Genomic DNA, 16,305 nt, shown 5'->3' on the forward strand with positions numbered 1-16,305 from the left:
GGGTGTCCGAAGAGGTTTTTGGGTATTGGAACCATCCTTTGCGAATATGTTTGATCATGGCAACTTCAGAAGAAACAGGGACCAACAGATTGGGAAGTATGATTCAATCTCGCAAAGGGACACCATCTGAAAATCATCGTGAAAAGCAGCCCCAACCTGATTATACCTTGACAGGTCCATCTGGTAACCTGGTCCTACCCGACTACTACTATCTACAGCCGTCAAACCTTGATTTTACCTCTAATGCTCAGTATGGATACCTATCCGAATATGATCCAGCGAATATCGTCCGCATCAGCAAGGTTAGAAAGGTTGGCAAGAATTCTAACGAAGGTAGATACAGCTGAACCCCGTTATAGCACGATCCGCTATAAACGCAGTTTGAGCATGGACCCCGAATTTAAAAAAAAAAAACAAAAAAAAAAAAAAAGTTTTTTAAAAAAATAAAAATTTTGCACACTGCTCACACAGCCCCCCTACCTTTGGTGTCACAGCCCACCTTTGGGGGCATCGTGGGGTTGCTGGGGGGAGGGAGCGGAACAGTGCAAGGCTGGGGGGGCGCAGTGCAGGGATCAGCGTGAGGCTGGGGGGGGGGGGGCGGTGCGGGGCTCAGTGCGAGGCTGGGGGGAGAAATAGGCGAGGGGGGGGGGGAAATAGGTGCGAGATTGGAGGATGGTTGGCTGGTGCGGAACTGCTGAGGGAAGTGCGGAGACTGCTGGGAGAACTACAGTGGCTGCTAGGGGCCATGTAGGGCTGCCGGCGCCTCATTCCACCTACCTCCTCCCCCCGATCAGGCGCGCGGTGGCCATTTTTTTTTAAATTAGCGCGACTCCAGTTATAGCGAGGTCGGATCGGGTGGTTCCCAAGGACCGCGCTATAACTGAGTTGAGCTGTATAATATAAAATATGTTACATTTTTTGCCCTATGACACGAATAGCCGTAATACTGATCGTTGATTGATACGATAAAAATCCCATGTCCCCCAGTTTGCGTACCCCTGGTGTATAGTACCTGTATAGTTTAAGCATCCTGGGTCCCCCCCCCCCCAGAATCGCTATCGTGCTAATTCAACATCCAACATACACAGCACACAGCCATCAGATGATGAGGATGATGGCGTGAGATGTCAAAAAAACAATATATTACGGTCCCTTTTTACTTTTCTACACTTTATAAATATTCTAAATCAAGCTTGTTTTGCAATTGTACTTACTAGTCCACTGTATCTGATAGATACTGTGCATGAAATATCACGTGGAGTAAAAATTCACACTGAAATGTTTCCTGTTTCCCCTCACATAACTGTACTGTGAGTGGGTGTGTAAATACATATACTGCAGTCTGTGTACTTTACACATATATAATGTTTGTTTATTGCATCGTCTGTGCGCCACTTTTTTTGATGTTACGGTTAATGGATCAAGCTGTGCTTTGACTCCGCAGTGTCTCCTTCTGTGATGCCTACAGTACTGTAACCTCTGCAGACTGCATACACTATTAAATTACATCCACAAACACCCAAACCCCAATCACCAGCCAGCCTCCCTCGCCGTACCAGAGAGAACAGAATGTAATGTTTGTAACACAGCATACTTCGCACGCATAATAACTACCATCCCGCAACCGACCCCCATCACCAAGACAGGATTAGCCTCCGAAAACAAGATAACTATTCAATTGCGAAGTGAAAAAATTAGGAGAGAATTTTACACAGGTTTTATTTCTCACAACAGTACTGTAGGACTCAATAATAGAATACCACACGTTGTACATACAAACTTATTAGAGATACATTTTTTTTTGTTTCAATCTTTTTTTATTGTATTTTTTGAGACATACATATCTTTACATTGCAAGAGGAACATATTACACCAAATATTTTCAGACATTAAGTAATATAGTAATGGTTATGGTTCTATGTTGTTCCCGTTGTTTCTTAACAGTGAACTGCTGATCTGTAGTCTCAGGTGCGAGCTCAAAGTGGATAGAGAAGATAAGATAGAAAAAGGGTAGAGTTGAGAGGAGGGACGGGAGGGAAGGAACTTAGTAGTGATTGGCACTGGGACTAACTCTCCCCTTGCCTACTTATCCTTGGAGCCAAGGCTCCCATGTTCGGTAGAACTGATCCATGGTTTGGTTTAGTTGGGCAGCCAGCCTCTCCATGTACTTAACTTAGTTTATTCTTTTGTGCACCGTTCCTCTTGATAGGGCGTTAATCTTTTTCCACGCCACAGCTAAGTAACATCTCGCCGCGGTTAGAATGAAAGAGATCAGTTTCTTCATGGGGGACGGGATATTTTCCACTGGTTTGACACACACACACACACACACACACACACACACACACACACACACACACACACACACACACACACACACACACACACACACACACACACACACACACACACACACACAGTAAGGTTTGGATCTCACTTCACACTATTAACTGCCATCCCTCAGCCCCCATCGCCAATACAGTATTAGCCCCAAAAAATAGACACCAAATAAATGAAAAGTTAACCAAAATACAGAAGGATAGAATTTAACACGTGTTTAATTTCTCACAACAACAGGACTGAATACCAACACCACATTACAGTACGGTCACCATTATACGGTCCCTGCTTTGGGCATCTTTTAGCACTATTATTTTGACACTTCACAGCTACAGTACAGGATCTCAATTTTTTCACCAGTGCAAGCAACAATAATTACATATATTCACTTTAAGGCCTATTTTTAGAAATAATCTGATTGATACATTCTTACTACATGCCAGTAGCATGTTCATTTCGCTGTAACACAATGGGCAAAACACTGGCAATGTAATTTATATAGTTGTTGCATTTTTGCACATTAAGAGTAGAAAGCTCGTATTCCCTTTACTAGTTGTTCCTTGTTGGCAGGTTTGATGACGTTCCTCAGGTGATGTTTCAACTCATGCCACACCAGTTCTATGGGGTTTAAAATCAGGTGATCTGCAACATCAGGACAAAAAAAAAGGGGATGTAAGAGCAAATATCCATTCAGTAGAAATCAAAAAGAAACCAGTTACAGTTCAGCACTTACTCCAGGGGAGTCTTCACCCACTTAATTCTGCGTGCGCGAATATGGGCAGCCAAGGCACTATGTTTTAGGTTATTATCCTGGAAGAACCGATGACCAGAAGGGAACCGAGCCTGAATATGGTCAGCAATGGAGTCTATAATCTCTTCTTGAATTTTTTTTTTATCCATGATTCCTGTAAAGAAAAAGGGATATAATGTCATATAGTATATTACAGCACATAAAATTTCATTACCAAAAATGACAAACTGAGAAATACCGTCAAATATTATTATGCACCCTGGTCCTAGTCTAGAGATAGCACCCCACACATGGACCTCGAGTGGGTGCTTGGGACGTGGCTTCAGGGATAGACTTTTTTTTTTTGTAAAAGGCAAAAGTGGCAAATCTTTCTAGGGCAACTGACGTCTCATCTGAAAATATTACATTGTCAAAAGTTTCCCCACCATCGATCCAAGCTTGCGCTTGCTGTACTCTTAATCTTCTTGGGCTCCTTATCATTGGATACAATCTGTAATGACAAGATAGAATTGTACAGGTACGGTTAACTTGCACATGTGCATACTGAACAACAACACTATTGCATTATACAATATTGCAGCAAAACACTTTACTTGACACGTCTGTACTTCCAGCCCAATTCACGTCTCATTCTCCTGATGCTGGCCTCGGACATTGTCAGGTTATGATCCTGCTGCAGAACTTCTTTAACTGCGGCAGCACAACGTTCATCATTTGAATTGCTGATCTCATCCACAAGCCGTTTTGCCACCCTACAAACGTACTAAAATGTGAACGATTACAAGTGTGCATACGAATTTGTCACACGACTGAAGTTAAATATGACAATGGATAAACATTTTTTATTTCTATATAATTGTCCCAAAAATTGTTACCAGAAAGGAGGGAGAAGGGGAAGAGGGGATGAGTGAGAAGGGATAATGGAGAAAGGAGAGAACAGAAACAATAATATTCGCATTCAATAAGATACAGTTAGACTGTCTATACAGCACAGTACTTTGTTCTGAACGAGCGAATCCGCTTTATAACTTTAGTCTTTGCATGGGCATGATAGCAGACACAGCTATGAGTGACGTCGAGGCACAAGCTATTTAACCAGGCCTGGATATGGCTTATTTATTGTCCTTTCAGGTACATCTGCCGTATTCTCATGTTCATCTCCTTTGAAATAACTGTTCTGGGCATTGCGGCTTTTGAAAAGAAATTAAACGAAGCACAGTGAACGTACAGTAGGAATAGCATTTGTCATGTAACGTTAATGTTTACACCCTTTTTTTAAACACCTGTACCATCGAGTCGGGGATACAGTGCATAAAAAAGGTCAACCAAAATGGATCTCCTCCACAATGGCTGGTCTATGAAACAACTGCTTTCTGTCCAAATACTGTATTGTGCTTAATCTTCCGACATGGATCAGTCCCAATTCTACACACGCAACAAGCGGCTAACTGCTCAGGCCCCGAGAATAGAAAGAGAAATGCAGCCGCTGTCTCCGTGCCAAAGGCAAAGATGGCCAGAAAGCGTACAGTGCCTAAAGAAAAGGCACTAAAAGTTACCAAAGCAAAACATCCTGGACCGGGCTTTTGGAGAAAGAAAATTGGAACTGTCATACATAAGGACATTGAATGGGTTCAAGCGAACGTTGCCGAACAAGACGACCCTCGGTCTACCCAAACTGAAGATGACCAAGAAGTCCCCAGCATCTCCTATGCCCAGCCAGACGTCCACCTGACAACAGACGCTGAACCAGACGTCCCCTGCTGCACTTATGCGCAAGCAGGTAGCCCTCTGACAACTGAAGCAGAACAACACTTCCCCTGTCCCACCGACGTCCCCCTCCGATCACCCAGCCTCTTAGAGAGAAGACGATTCCACCCTCACACCTTTTGTGAGCCCGAGTTCCATAGTTCGCATACTGGAATCTTTAAGTGACAACGGAAGAATTTGCAGCAACACAGCAATACAGGGAAAGAATGGAAGTAAAGTTGGATCAACTTTTGGAGAATGGAGGTGATGGAGAGGGGCATGGGTAACATTGACAATGACATTGCTGGGCTCTATTTGGTTTCTGTCCCTTCCCCTGTATGTCCGACGCAGGAGCAGGAGGGTGACCTGGAGGAACGCCATCCACCACCTGCACGCCGCCAAGACAACGCACAGCAACGGAGGAAAGCATCCTACCAGACACTCTACCCTCACCCACTGACAGAAGCACATTTCTTCCACCAACACCCAGAGGTGAACTGGTGCAAATGCAAAGCCCCATAGACCATCTGTCCTCGCCCAGTGAATTAAGCACACCTGCTGCATGACACGCAGCACCCAGGAGTGTACAGCTTCAAATGCAACTCAATCTGGGCACGATCCCAGACATGACGCTAACAAACCTCCTGCAGAGCATACGGGAAAAATACTTTGAGAAGTTCTGGAAAAGTTACCATACTAGCCCTTCTCATAATGAAACACCATACCAGTTATGAGCTGTATCTTCAGTGGTTTAAGGTTGTTAATCATGATGGCAATAGGGGCAAGAAAGCGCTGCCTTCGAATTTGCGAAGAAATATTATGGACGAAATAAAAAGGCATTTCATTATGATCCCGGTTCTTTTCCAAGCTGTGAAAGACAACATAAATGCCTTTTTAAGGGCATAAAAGGCATCTTTCCTGGAACACCCACGGCTATGGGGACGAACACTTGTTTCATTCAATTCACAATAATCAACTAAATGAACTGGGATTGTTTTTCATATACTGTAATAAAAAATAAGTTTTGTTTTATAAAGTGTTCACTGGTTTCATTGTTTTAATACGTTTTTACTCTTTTTAGCAGTAAATTTAATACACTTACAGCAGTACTGTACATAAAGTACTAAGGTTTTCTAGCCCTTGTCAGCATGAAACATTCATTTTACACACACAGCCTAGCCCTTGTCCTCATGTAACATGCAGTACACATTCAGCCTAGCCTTTGTCAGCATGTTTTTCCTACAGCGAGACTGGAGGGGACACAATAACTCCTGATCACCGACTTGAGATTCTGGCTGGTATTGCAGAAAGGGGGGGTGGTCCCTACCCAGCTCTTACATTTACAGTACGTACCGGAGGGGTGCTATCAGGGCTAAAGAAAAAGAACCCCTAGCGATGCACTTACCTCCACTGAAATTTGAAAAGAAATAAAAATGTAATTGCATATCAAAGAAAACACTAACTAGTAATAAGATATCAAAAGTAAGCGCCTATAAATCGGCAGTGTCATTTCTTCTTTTTTCACATTATTAGCTAGGGAATAGGTAAAGAGAGAACAGGAATCCTCTTTGTTGGTGCACACTCTAAAAAAGTAAGGAAGGTGGCCAAATAGGCCAACAACATCAAATTAGAAGAAAGCCATATTGGTGGTCTCTAGAGGCAGATAACGTCTAGATTTAAAGCCTAACCAGTAGCAAAATAGAGCTAATAAGGGCTAGCACCAAATTGTGAGACCTGATGATGAAATGGTAGCAGGCACTTGGAATTATAGGTGCTGCTAATAACTAGCTATAAAAACTATTTTAATGATCCATAGGGTAAAACTATTAACGTCAACTCAAGAATAGTTCTTCTTCCGAAGAAGCCACTAGGTGGTGAAACACGCGTGTTGGGTTATTCTGTAGTCAGACTTCACTACTACTGCTGGTCGCATTTGTGAGAGGTCAGAGTGCAGCATTTGCTGCCTGAACTCCTTGGGAAACACCTGATGCAGCGATCTTGTCCTAGGAACAGATCGAATGTTACCAGGCTCCCTGTACTTCACTTGAGGGTGTATTTATTTCTGCATTGGTTGAGTGGCATATTTTACAGGGTGACTAATCAAACTGTACCAGCAATAATATTGATGGGGTGTGGAGTATTCCAATATTATGATTAGGAGGGGTTCTGACCAAGTTACTCTATTGCCCATTAGCTTCCTGGGCATTTTTTGGTTAACCATCTCACCACTGACATCAGTGGACACTTTTGCATAAAGGTATTACACTATGATAGCTTAAAACAGGATTTTGCTGATTAACAATACCATTTTTACAGTGATACAAGCATCTTAAAGTTGTGTTAACCAATTTACTTTATTGCCATTCATCACTTTGGGCAGACTCTGCCTCCTATTAAGCCACCGACACAATAAAGACACTGCTGGAATAAATGATACAGGCAGTGTGGGCTGAATATAGGCTTTATTTGCGGTTTATCTCATTTACACCCTCATGGTTACCATTAGCAATCATTTCCAATTACACTTACTAGTTCGCTACAAGAAATTAAGTCAAATTGCCTAAATGCACACACCATTGGCAGTTTATGCACTCATATGCCCTCCTCACATTGTTTTAACCACGTCTGCTCACGGCAGCTGTTTTTATTCTTTAGTTGACGTTAATAGTTTTACCCTATGGATCATTAAAATAGTTTTTATAGCTAGTTATTAGCAGCGCCTATAATTCCAAGTGCCTGCTACCATTTCATCACTAGGTCTCACAATTTGGTACTAGCCCTTATTAGCTCTATTTTGCTACTGGTTAGGCTTTACGTCTACGTCTAGACGTTATCTGCCTCTAGACATATGGCTTTCTTCTAATATGACGTTGTTGGCCTATGTGGCCACCTTCCTTACTTTTAAAGAGTGTGCACCAACAAAGAGGATTCCTGTTCTCTCTTTACCTATTCCCTAGCCAATTGCATTTTGATCCTCAGGTGGCACCTCGACTCAATTCTAAAAAGTTTTATACTACATTCATAGTTGGAGCAAAGCCTCTCTCCTCCCCCTTCAGCTACCCTTTTTTACATTATTACCAGAAAACATTAAAGACTGTAAAAAAATTTAAAAAAAAAACCTCCAAAGCTTTTGCCTACAATGGAATATAAAGTTTAAAAAAATATATTTACAAGTACTTAGAATTGTCTTTGTGTGCCAAATAGCTCGATGAAACCTAAAGCTAGGTCCCCGCTGCCGACGCGCACACCTCTCATTAGTCCCTCTCCTCCTTCCTACCTGGCCCCGGTGTCTCCTTGCTTGTTGTCCCACTTCGCACTGTGACGCGTCAGCCAGCAGGGGAAGCAACAAGATTGTGTTCCCGTGCAGCGACGCGTCATATGGTGCGCTGTGAGCCAATGAAGAGGGGATGATCGGCAGCAGTCTGGCATGAACAGGGGAGGGGGTGGATATATCCAGGCACACAAAAACACCATGAAAACATTATATTGGTGACTTACAGTTTGATAAATCTCTTTTATTCAATAGGATTGTTTCCTTGATACTCCCAGGTGAAAGTTTGTTGCAAGAACTGCAGCACATTTGGCTGCATACGGTACACAGACCATGTAAGACATGGAACAGTAGGAGGGGTCTCTCGTCCGTTGAGGTCACGTGTACACACACGCACACCATCTCCTTGAACCAATTGGAGCCTATCAAGTTAATGGATTAGCCCCCCCCCCCCCGCTCATCCGATCGCTGCAGAAATCTGCCTACAGTTTAGCGCTGTGAGTGCCACCAGGCGCGCGTGCAGCGGGACCTTAGCCTTGCAAAACATGTCACTGTCCATCTAAGCAGGCATGTCCCTTAAACTCCCCCTGCCCTCCCACCCCCCCCCCCCCCCGGAGGTGCTGAGTAGCTTCCCAGCTCTAGAAAAGAGATCAGCTTTTATTCACAGCATACAGAATAAGGGCATTATTTTCAATACCATCCTGCGTGCAGCGTGGGCGAAATGTCAAGGGGCAGGATACAAAGTACAAAACTCATTTTTTTCAGGACAGTTCTACTCTAACCCTGTATAGTGGTCCCCCTAAAGGTATTGTCATAGAAAGTGTGGCCTCAGCTCAAAATGAGTCTGGTCACTTCATTCTGCTGACCAAGGCTTCTGGTTTGCTTGTTACTGAATAACTGGTGTGGTGTTCGTTAACGTCACATGGGTACTGAGCATTATTACAGCCCTACCGTGACTTAGACAGATAATTTGTTACTCTGCTGTCAGGCCCATAATTTCTTATATTGAATAAAGTCCTCCAACAAAGTGGTGACCTGTGTCACCTCTGCCAGGAATGCACAAGTGATCATTCAGGACTGATACAGTTTTCTTTGAGGCTGATAGCCCAGGTTCTGGCTATCGTCCTAGCTTTCTAATCTATACATTTCACTTTTGGTGACCCCCTCCCCCCAATTTAGCCCTCTTTTGTAGATCAGCACAGACATATGAAGGGTTTTTACCTGTCAAACACAATAGCTTGTATTTAAGAAACTGCAGCCACATTAGCCCCTGAAGCACCAGATTCATTCAAATACTTAATATTCCCCGCCATTTTTATTACAACCCTATTTAGAGGCCCCAAATAAATTAAATTTGTAAATAAAAAAAAATAAAGCAGACAAAGATTTTCTATGGATACAGAAATATTAGTTTAATCTGAAACAACGGGTCTCTGGAGCTGAACTGCATTCATTTCAGCTGCGGGGACCACCTGCTTCCAGAGATACTTACCTCTGTAGGTGCTGCCGGTATGAGCCCCGGTGGGGCGATCAATATGCCATTTGAAAGTCCCACAGGTGATTGGAAGATGCAACGCCATCCCTTGTGACTTCCTATTGATGCAAGACCTTTAAACAGATCAGAGATACCGGCAGCGCCTTCCGATTTAAGTAACTCGGAAAGCAGGAGATCCCCAGGGCTGAAATGAACGCAGTTCAGCTCAGATGACCCCCTGCTTAACCTAGGGAATTTAAAAATGTTTTAACGTGGAATGCTGTTTTAAAGGGTTAGTTGCTCCTAGGACCAATGTGTACAAATAGTAGTGGCATGCTTAAATGAATAGGATCCACATTTAAAAATAAATAAATCATATTTTAAACTGAATGTCTCCAAAGTAAACAAATGCTCTGGATTTTTTTGTATTTTATTATTATAATTTTTTTTTAATCTTAATCCAATCTCTTATAATAAGGCTGTTTTGCATTTTTTTTAATGTAAATGCACATTTGTGAGCTAACTTCTCCTTTTCAGGATTTGTTTTTAATTATTCTCCCATCATTAGCCAATGAGATAAAGGGGAAGAACATTCATTACCAGAGAAGCATAAAATGACAGACCACCTAAAAACAAAATTACATTTTATATGCCAGCACTTGATGCTCATTAAGGCCTGAGACCTATCCAATGAGAGCGGCTTTAGCAGGGGCTCGCGCACGCTTCCGCACGCTTGCGGAAGCGTGTCTTACCAAAATTTTAGATTTGGTGCTCGCCGGAGCGCAGGGCCGGTCACGTGAGCGGTTCGCTCAATGAGGGCGAACCAGCTCCGTGACGTCACTGGCCCGCCCCCAGACGGCGCGCGCTCTAAGGCCGGGGAAAGCGGTGCTTTCCCTGAGCCTCAGCACGCCTCCGCACGGGCAAAGTGTCTATGCCCGAGGCCTTACTCTGCTACACATGCAGAGACAAATGTTTGCTGACACACAAACATACCACACACACATTCTATGAACAGCCACACTTACACAAAATGATGTACACATTTGCACATGCACACTGTCACTGGTATATAATCCTAAAACTGGAAGCCTGAGCTTTTTATCCTAAATGGCTGCTACACCCGTCAGTAGTTTGAAGTACTTTGTTTACCTTACTCAGAGTTGTGGTTTTCTACTAATATACTAGACTATGTGGTTCTCCGTTTTCCATTAATAATTCATTGGGATCATTGATTTACGCTCGGCCTCCCACTGATGCTGCCTAAATATTGTCCTCTGTTGCTTATTTCACATTTTCATAAAACATGACTTCCTTGCCTTCGGAATAATGTTGCTGTGCTTGTGACAGTGGAGGTTAAGGCCAGTAATATAGTGGCTGCGTGCGTGCCTGTGCGCGACAGGCTTGGAAGTTAGTGCGCGCGTGCGTGTGTGTATGTGTGCGTGTATGTGTGTGTGTGTGTGTATGTGTGTATATATTACAATAAAAAAAAAAGACATGCTGTGAGAATACTTTTTTTATTAATAACACACACACACACACACACACACACACACACACACACACACACACACACACACACACACACACACACACACACACACACACACACACACACACACACACTTCGGAGTCTTCCCTGCTATCACCCGGCTCCACGCTGACTACCGTGCGCGGCCCTAGCATACAATGTCTGGCTAACCACAGCCAACTTTAACTGCCGCGCGCTATATTACGGGCCCAAGACATGAAGGGGAGGAGGACCTGCTCACGATAAGAATTGGCAGCGAAAATGACATGTACTTTAAAAATCTGATTCTTCCCTGAAAAATATGCAAAACCAACCATTTATAATAACCCTGGCGAGATTCACGCACACCTGCACAGGATTATGGCGCCCGAGAAACCGCCCCCATTTCATCCCAATCACAAGACAATAAGGGAGTGGGGGCTGGGGGGGAAATTTGGCCATAGAATGGACTAGCTCAACACACAGGGAAAAGGCCATAGGAAATCAAACCCTAGTGTTATATCTTTCCCTGTTTACAAAGTTAGTTTACAATCCAACTTAAAAAAAAATTTTCTTTAAATCTGCGTGATTGACACTGGTTTTATTTTTTCAAGTAGCAATACCGTTTAGGTTGAAAGTGAAAAAAATAAATAAAAAATTCTGTGTTCGACAAAAAGCCACAATTTCATTTTTCACCAGAAACAATGAATTAATTGACCTGTACCACGTCCATTGCAGCTCTGGGGACCCCATGCTTCCAAATATTCCGGCAGCCGCTCCAGCTGAGCGGCTGGGGCTTAAAGTTTAAAGCTCCCACGTCACATGAGCCAATAGGAAACCCGATGTCATGGCTTCCTATAGGCCTGCAGGGTGGAGGAGCTTTGAAACGCCGCCATAACGTGAACCCTGGAAGACTAGTGGCTACCGGCATCTCCTACAGAGGAAAGAATCTCTGGAAGCATGAGGTCCCGGAGCTGAAATTAATGGGGGTTCAGCGCCCGAGACCCCCTGCTTCAAACCTATGTAAAAAAAAAAATTCAAGGGAGATTGAATTGTTCCAAGGAAGAACTGACCCTTTAACTGCTTACACATCACTGGCTTATTTTGGTCCTAGAAGATCTACACATTTAAGGTATAGTCACCTTCGCAGTTTAACCACTTAGCTGCTGGTAACAAAGATGTTTAAGCTAAGTGATGGAGGAGCTTGGTACACAGTAATGCTTCTGGTTTCCATGCCAAGTTTCTGCAGATCTGGATTACACAACCATCTGCGGTAGACACAGGCCATTACAAAACTCTGCAGTGAAAACACCCTCAGTGTTGTGAAGCATTAACAACTTAGCTGCTGAAACAGCAGCTACTGCTGTAGGATGCTCATTCTTGCAAACACGAACAATGCAAGTACATTTTTAGGTGGGTCTCAGGGGTAAAAGATTGTTATGACCACTTTCTATTATAGGGGTAATCCCCACCCAGATATAGATATATGTTATAACTCAACAATCAGTGTAATATGCTTCTGTAGAAAAGGTTAAAATCACCTTTGAAAGCATTATCATCATCGTTTATTTGTAAAGCGCCAACACATTCCATAGCGCGGTACAATGAGGTATTACCAAAGAAAAGTAAAACATTTTCAATTATTTGCTTTCTTTGTCAAAATGAACACATTCTATTTTTTGCGTTTTTCTATTCTTATCAGGTATTTATGATTTTTCCATGTCCGAAAGAAAGGGCCTTTTGGCTGGAAACGCATTGGTGGGGCGACGCCATCGCCATTTTGTCCTAGGACCAATAAATCATTTTTTATGGAAACGCATTTTCCTCTTCATAACTTTTTTTCAAGTTTGGATGCTTTTGAGTAGTGCTGTTACTTGCATCATTTTTTCATCCCTGTATTTATGTATAACAGGAATAATACATTGAGAGTTACTTCTCGTTTTCAAGTATGTCCTGGACATACTTACATATCCAAACTGTCTTAACATGAAAAAAGATTAAAGATTGTAAAAATACATCCAGAGCGTTTGGATACTATGTAGACTTTAAATTATTGTTTAAAAAAATAAAAAAAAATAAAAAACAGAAAAAGGTATTTTTCAATATTTTTTGGGTGTCGATTAGTGTCGACATAGATATATAACATTAAAAAAAAATATTGAAGTATTATTGTATTAAAAGTATATTAAAACTAATTAAAATGGCATTACAAGTTGAATAAAAAAATTAAATGTATTATCTATTACTACAGAACTGATTAAAAAAAAAATACAAACACATGAAGGGTATTGCTTGGATTGCTCCTTTAAGGCAATTAAGGAGTGTTGAAACATACTGTAATTTAAACAGGAGCAAGCACAAGATAATGATCTCCTTTACAGTACCACATACAGCCCTGTCAATGGGCCTACACTATTTTCTATATTCAACTCACCACTTTATCCTATACACAAACTGACGATTTGCAGATATTTTCTTATCTTTATTTCATTATTTACCCCTCCCAGGATTATTGGATGAGCGCTGTAGCAATCACCAACACATTAGGAGATTACTATATGGTCCAGATAGAGCACTTAACCTAGTTATTTCCATCCCCAGGAACTATCCATCCAGTATACAGAAACTAGATCACTAAACAAATGTATCGGAGGTCACAGCTCTAGGAGTTTTTGATATATTTTAATTCGTATCTCCCCCATGGTTGTCGCTTTATCCCAATTACTTACATTAAAAGTTATATATTTTATAGGGGTGCATCATATTGGGAATCTTTTGTATATAATTTCCGTTCCGAGATAGCACCCCTCTTCTGACTACATTAGTACACGAATTTGGGAAAAATGTAATCGGGCGCTCAATATTATCTGATTAAATGGCATAAAATTCCAAAGTGCAAGTGCCACAAATATTTTGTGAAAAAGTGTGTGTGTGTGTGTGTGTGTGTATACACACACACACACACACACACACACACACACACACACACACACACACACACACACACACACACACACACACACACACACACACACACACACACACACACACACACACGTGAATAAAGTGATCAATTATAACACAATAATACCAACATACAAAGTGACAAAATGTGTATAAACTATCCAAACAGAAATTAAATACCACCACCAAGTTATGTATTGTGAATAAAGTGATAAATAATTGAAAAGCAGCTTAAAACCCCCTCATAAGACCGTTCTTTGGTCTCTGCAGTACTTGGTGATTTTCCAGGTGGGGGAGCGCAGGATTTCAGTCAGAATATGAAAAAGATAGAAAACACACAATAGTGCAGACAATAACACATACATACATACATACATACATACATACATACATACATACATACATACATACATACCAATTCCACTCTCAGATTGACAAAAAGTATAGGGCGTATCAGAGATCAAATTTCTCTCTGATGGGAGCTTATGATGACTGGAACTCAGGTCAGAATACGCAGATTGTGCAAGGAACTTCCAAATCATTATTTCTGTGAATGGATTTGGAAGTTCCTTGCACAATCTGCAGATACTGACCTGAGTTCCAGTCATCATAAGCTCCCATCAGTGAGAGATTGGATCTCTGATACACCCTATACTTTTTGTGGAACTGACATTTTTTGGAGATCTCAATATTTTATTGGTCGCGCTATTGTGTGTTTTCTTTTTCATATTCTGACTGAAATCCTGCGCTCCCCCCACCTGGAAAACCTACATTAGTACACAGCTGAGCAGGCACCCCAATTGTCTTCTATGTAATTTTGGTGTCTGAGGCAAAGCGACTTGCACACAGGTCAATGATAGGAGTGGTCTAGTGTCAATTGTCTCTGAATTGCCTCAAGTAGATGAACCTGGTCTGCACCCCAGCACCAAATGCTTATGACCTTAGTCAAAACCCTATATCAGGCACCAAGAAAATGTAGATTGTAAGCTCTATGGGGTAAGGACACATTGTGCCAGAAAATCACAATATATAGTGCCGTGTACACTGTCATACTAAGATGCATTATATCAACGGGAATGTTTACTGATCTACACCCGTTAATATGCTTATACGTGTATTGTATGTATTAGTTAGATTTATAGGCTTTAGAGGGGTGTTGGTTACAGTGACATGCAGACAGGAGATAACAGGGTGGCATTAGGATTGGAGAGGGGCATTTAGTATAATTAGTGGCAGAGAATGCCTAAAGTATATGGCACCAGGGAAAGAGGGGAGAGACAGATGTAGCCAGAGTACCTTTTCCCACAGATACCTCAAAACACTGAGGCAGGTCTGAAGATTTTCCATAGGATCAAAGTCATGTTGCAACAGAAAAATCGGAACGTTATGTAGAGGGTAGTAGGGAGGTTAAAGTAACTGGGCAATAACGGGAAAGGGGTGGATAATAGACATAGTGCAGGGATAAACAACTGGGTGAATGATGGGGGCAGGGGCAAATAACCTGGTGGAAGGAAAGGCAAGGTGAGCAAATAGTGTGGGGAGGTGAGCAAATAGTGTGGGGGGGGGGGGGGGTGAGGGGGGAAACAGGTTGGGGCAATGGATAGGCCAGAACAGGGGCACGAGGTAGGGGTGCAAAAGGGGAGGCAGATAGAGAAGAAAAAATGGGGATCACAGATGTAGCAGAGGCCTGAGGGGGGGTTAGATTTAAAAGCACAATGAAGGCCTCTCAAAGTTAGCGCTCCTTCTACCTCCCCGTGACAGAGCCTCATAAACTCACCTCGGATACCAGGAGCATCCAGGGGAGCAAGAGACTGAGAGGTGTCATCTTGCCGGCTCTGTCTCACGATCCCCGGGATGGGAGAGTAGGCACGCACCGCGTACAAGGCCTGTCAGCTGTTACTCAGCGCCATACTTCGCGCATGCGCACGTTGCGGGAACCCGGGCCCGGCCCAGTCCGGGGTGCGAGGTTTAGGCCCCACCCTCTCGTCACCCGTGGCAACCAGCGGAGACCACACCTATCGTATCATCCCAACACAGAGGGGGGCGTGATCACCAATGGCAATAATGAGGCGGTCTTTAACGTGACGTTACCCCCGGGATGCAGTAGCGGCCATGTTTGTTTTGGGTATCTGAATTGTCTTTGGGAAAGAGGCTAAAGACAGACTACAAACAGACTAACCTCACAAACATGTGGAATGAAAAGGGACCACAATCCCAATGTTTAAGATATACAAAACGATATTGTTGAACAC

At 42.6% G+C, this 16,305-nt stretch overlaps 1 protein-coding gene across 2 annotated transcripts in view; it reads right to left on the bottom strand.

Moving 5' to 3' along the window:
• SPPL2B (signal peptide peptidase like 2B) overlaps window positions 1-16,036 on the bottom strand; it is a 36,382-nt gene extending 20,346 nt beyond the window's left edge. Inside the window, exon 1 of one of the 2 annotated variants that reach the window (XM_075611653.1) lies at window positions 15,831-16,033. In XM_075611653.1, the coding sequence (XP_075467768.1) occupies window positions 15,831-15,878 (48 nt within the window). In that variant the 5' untranslated portion in view covers window positions 15,879-16,033. Of the gene's footprint in view, window positions 1-15,830 lie in introns of both variants that reach the window. The other variant, XM_075611654.1, reaches the window with a different exon arrangement.
• Window positions 16,037-16,305: the final 269 nt, after the last annotated feature.

Source organism: Ascaphus truei, chromosome 8, assembly GCF_040206685.1.
Source record: "Ascaphus truei isolate aAscTru1 chromosome 8, aAscTru1.hap1, whole genome shotgun sequence".
In the NCBI taxonomy this organism is placed as follows: Eukaryota; Metazoa; Chordata; class Amphibia; order Anura; family Ascaphidae; genus Ascaphus; species Ascaphus truei.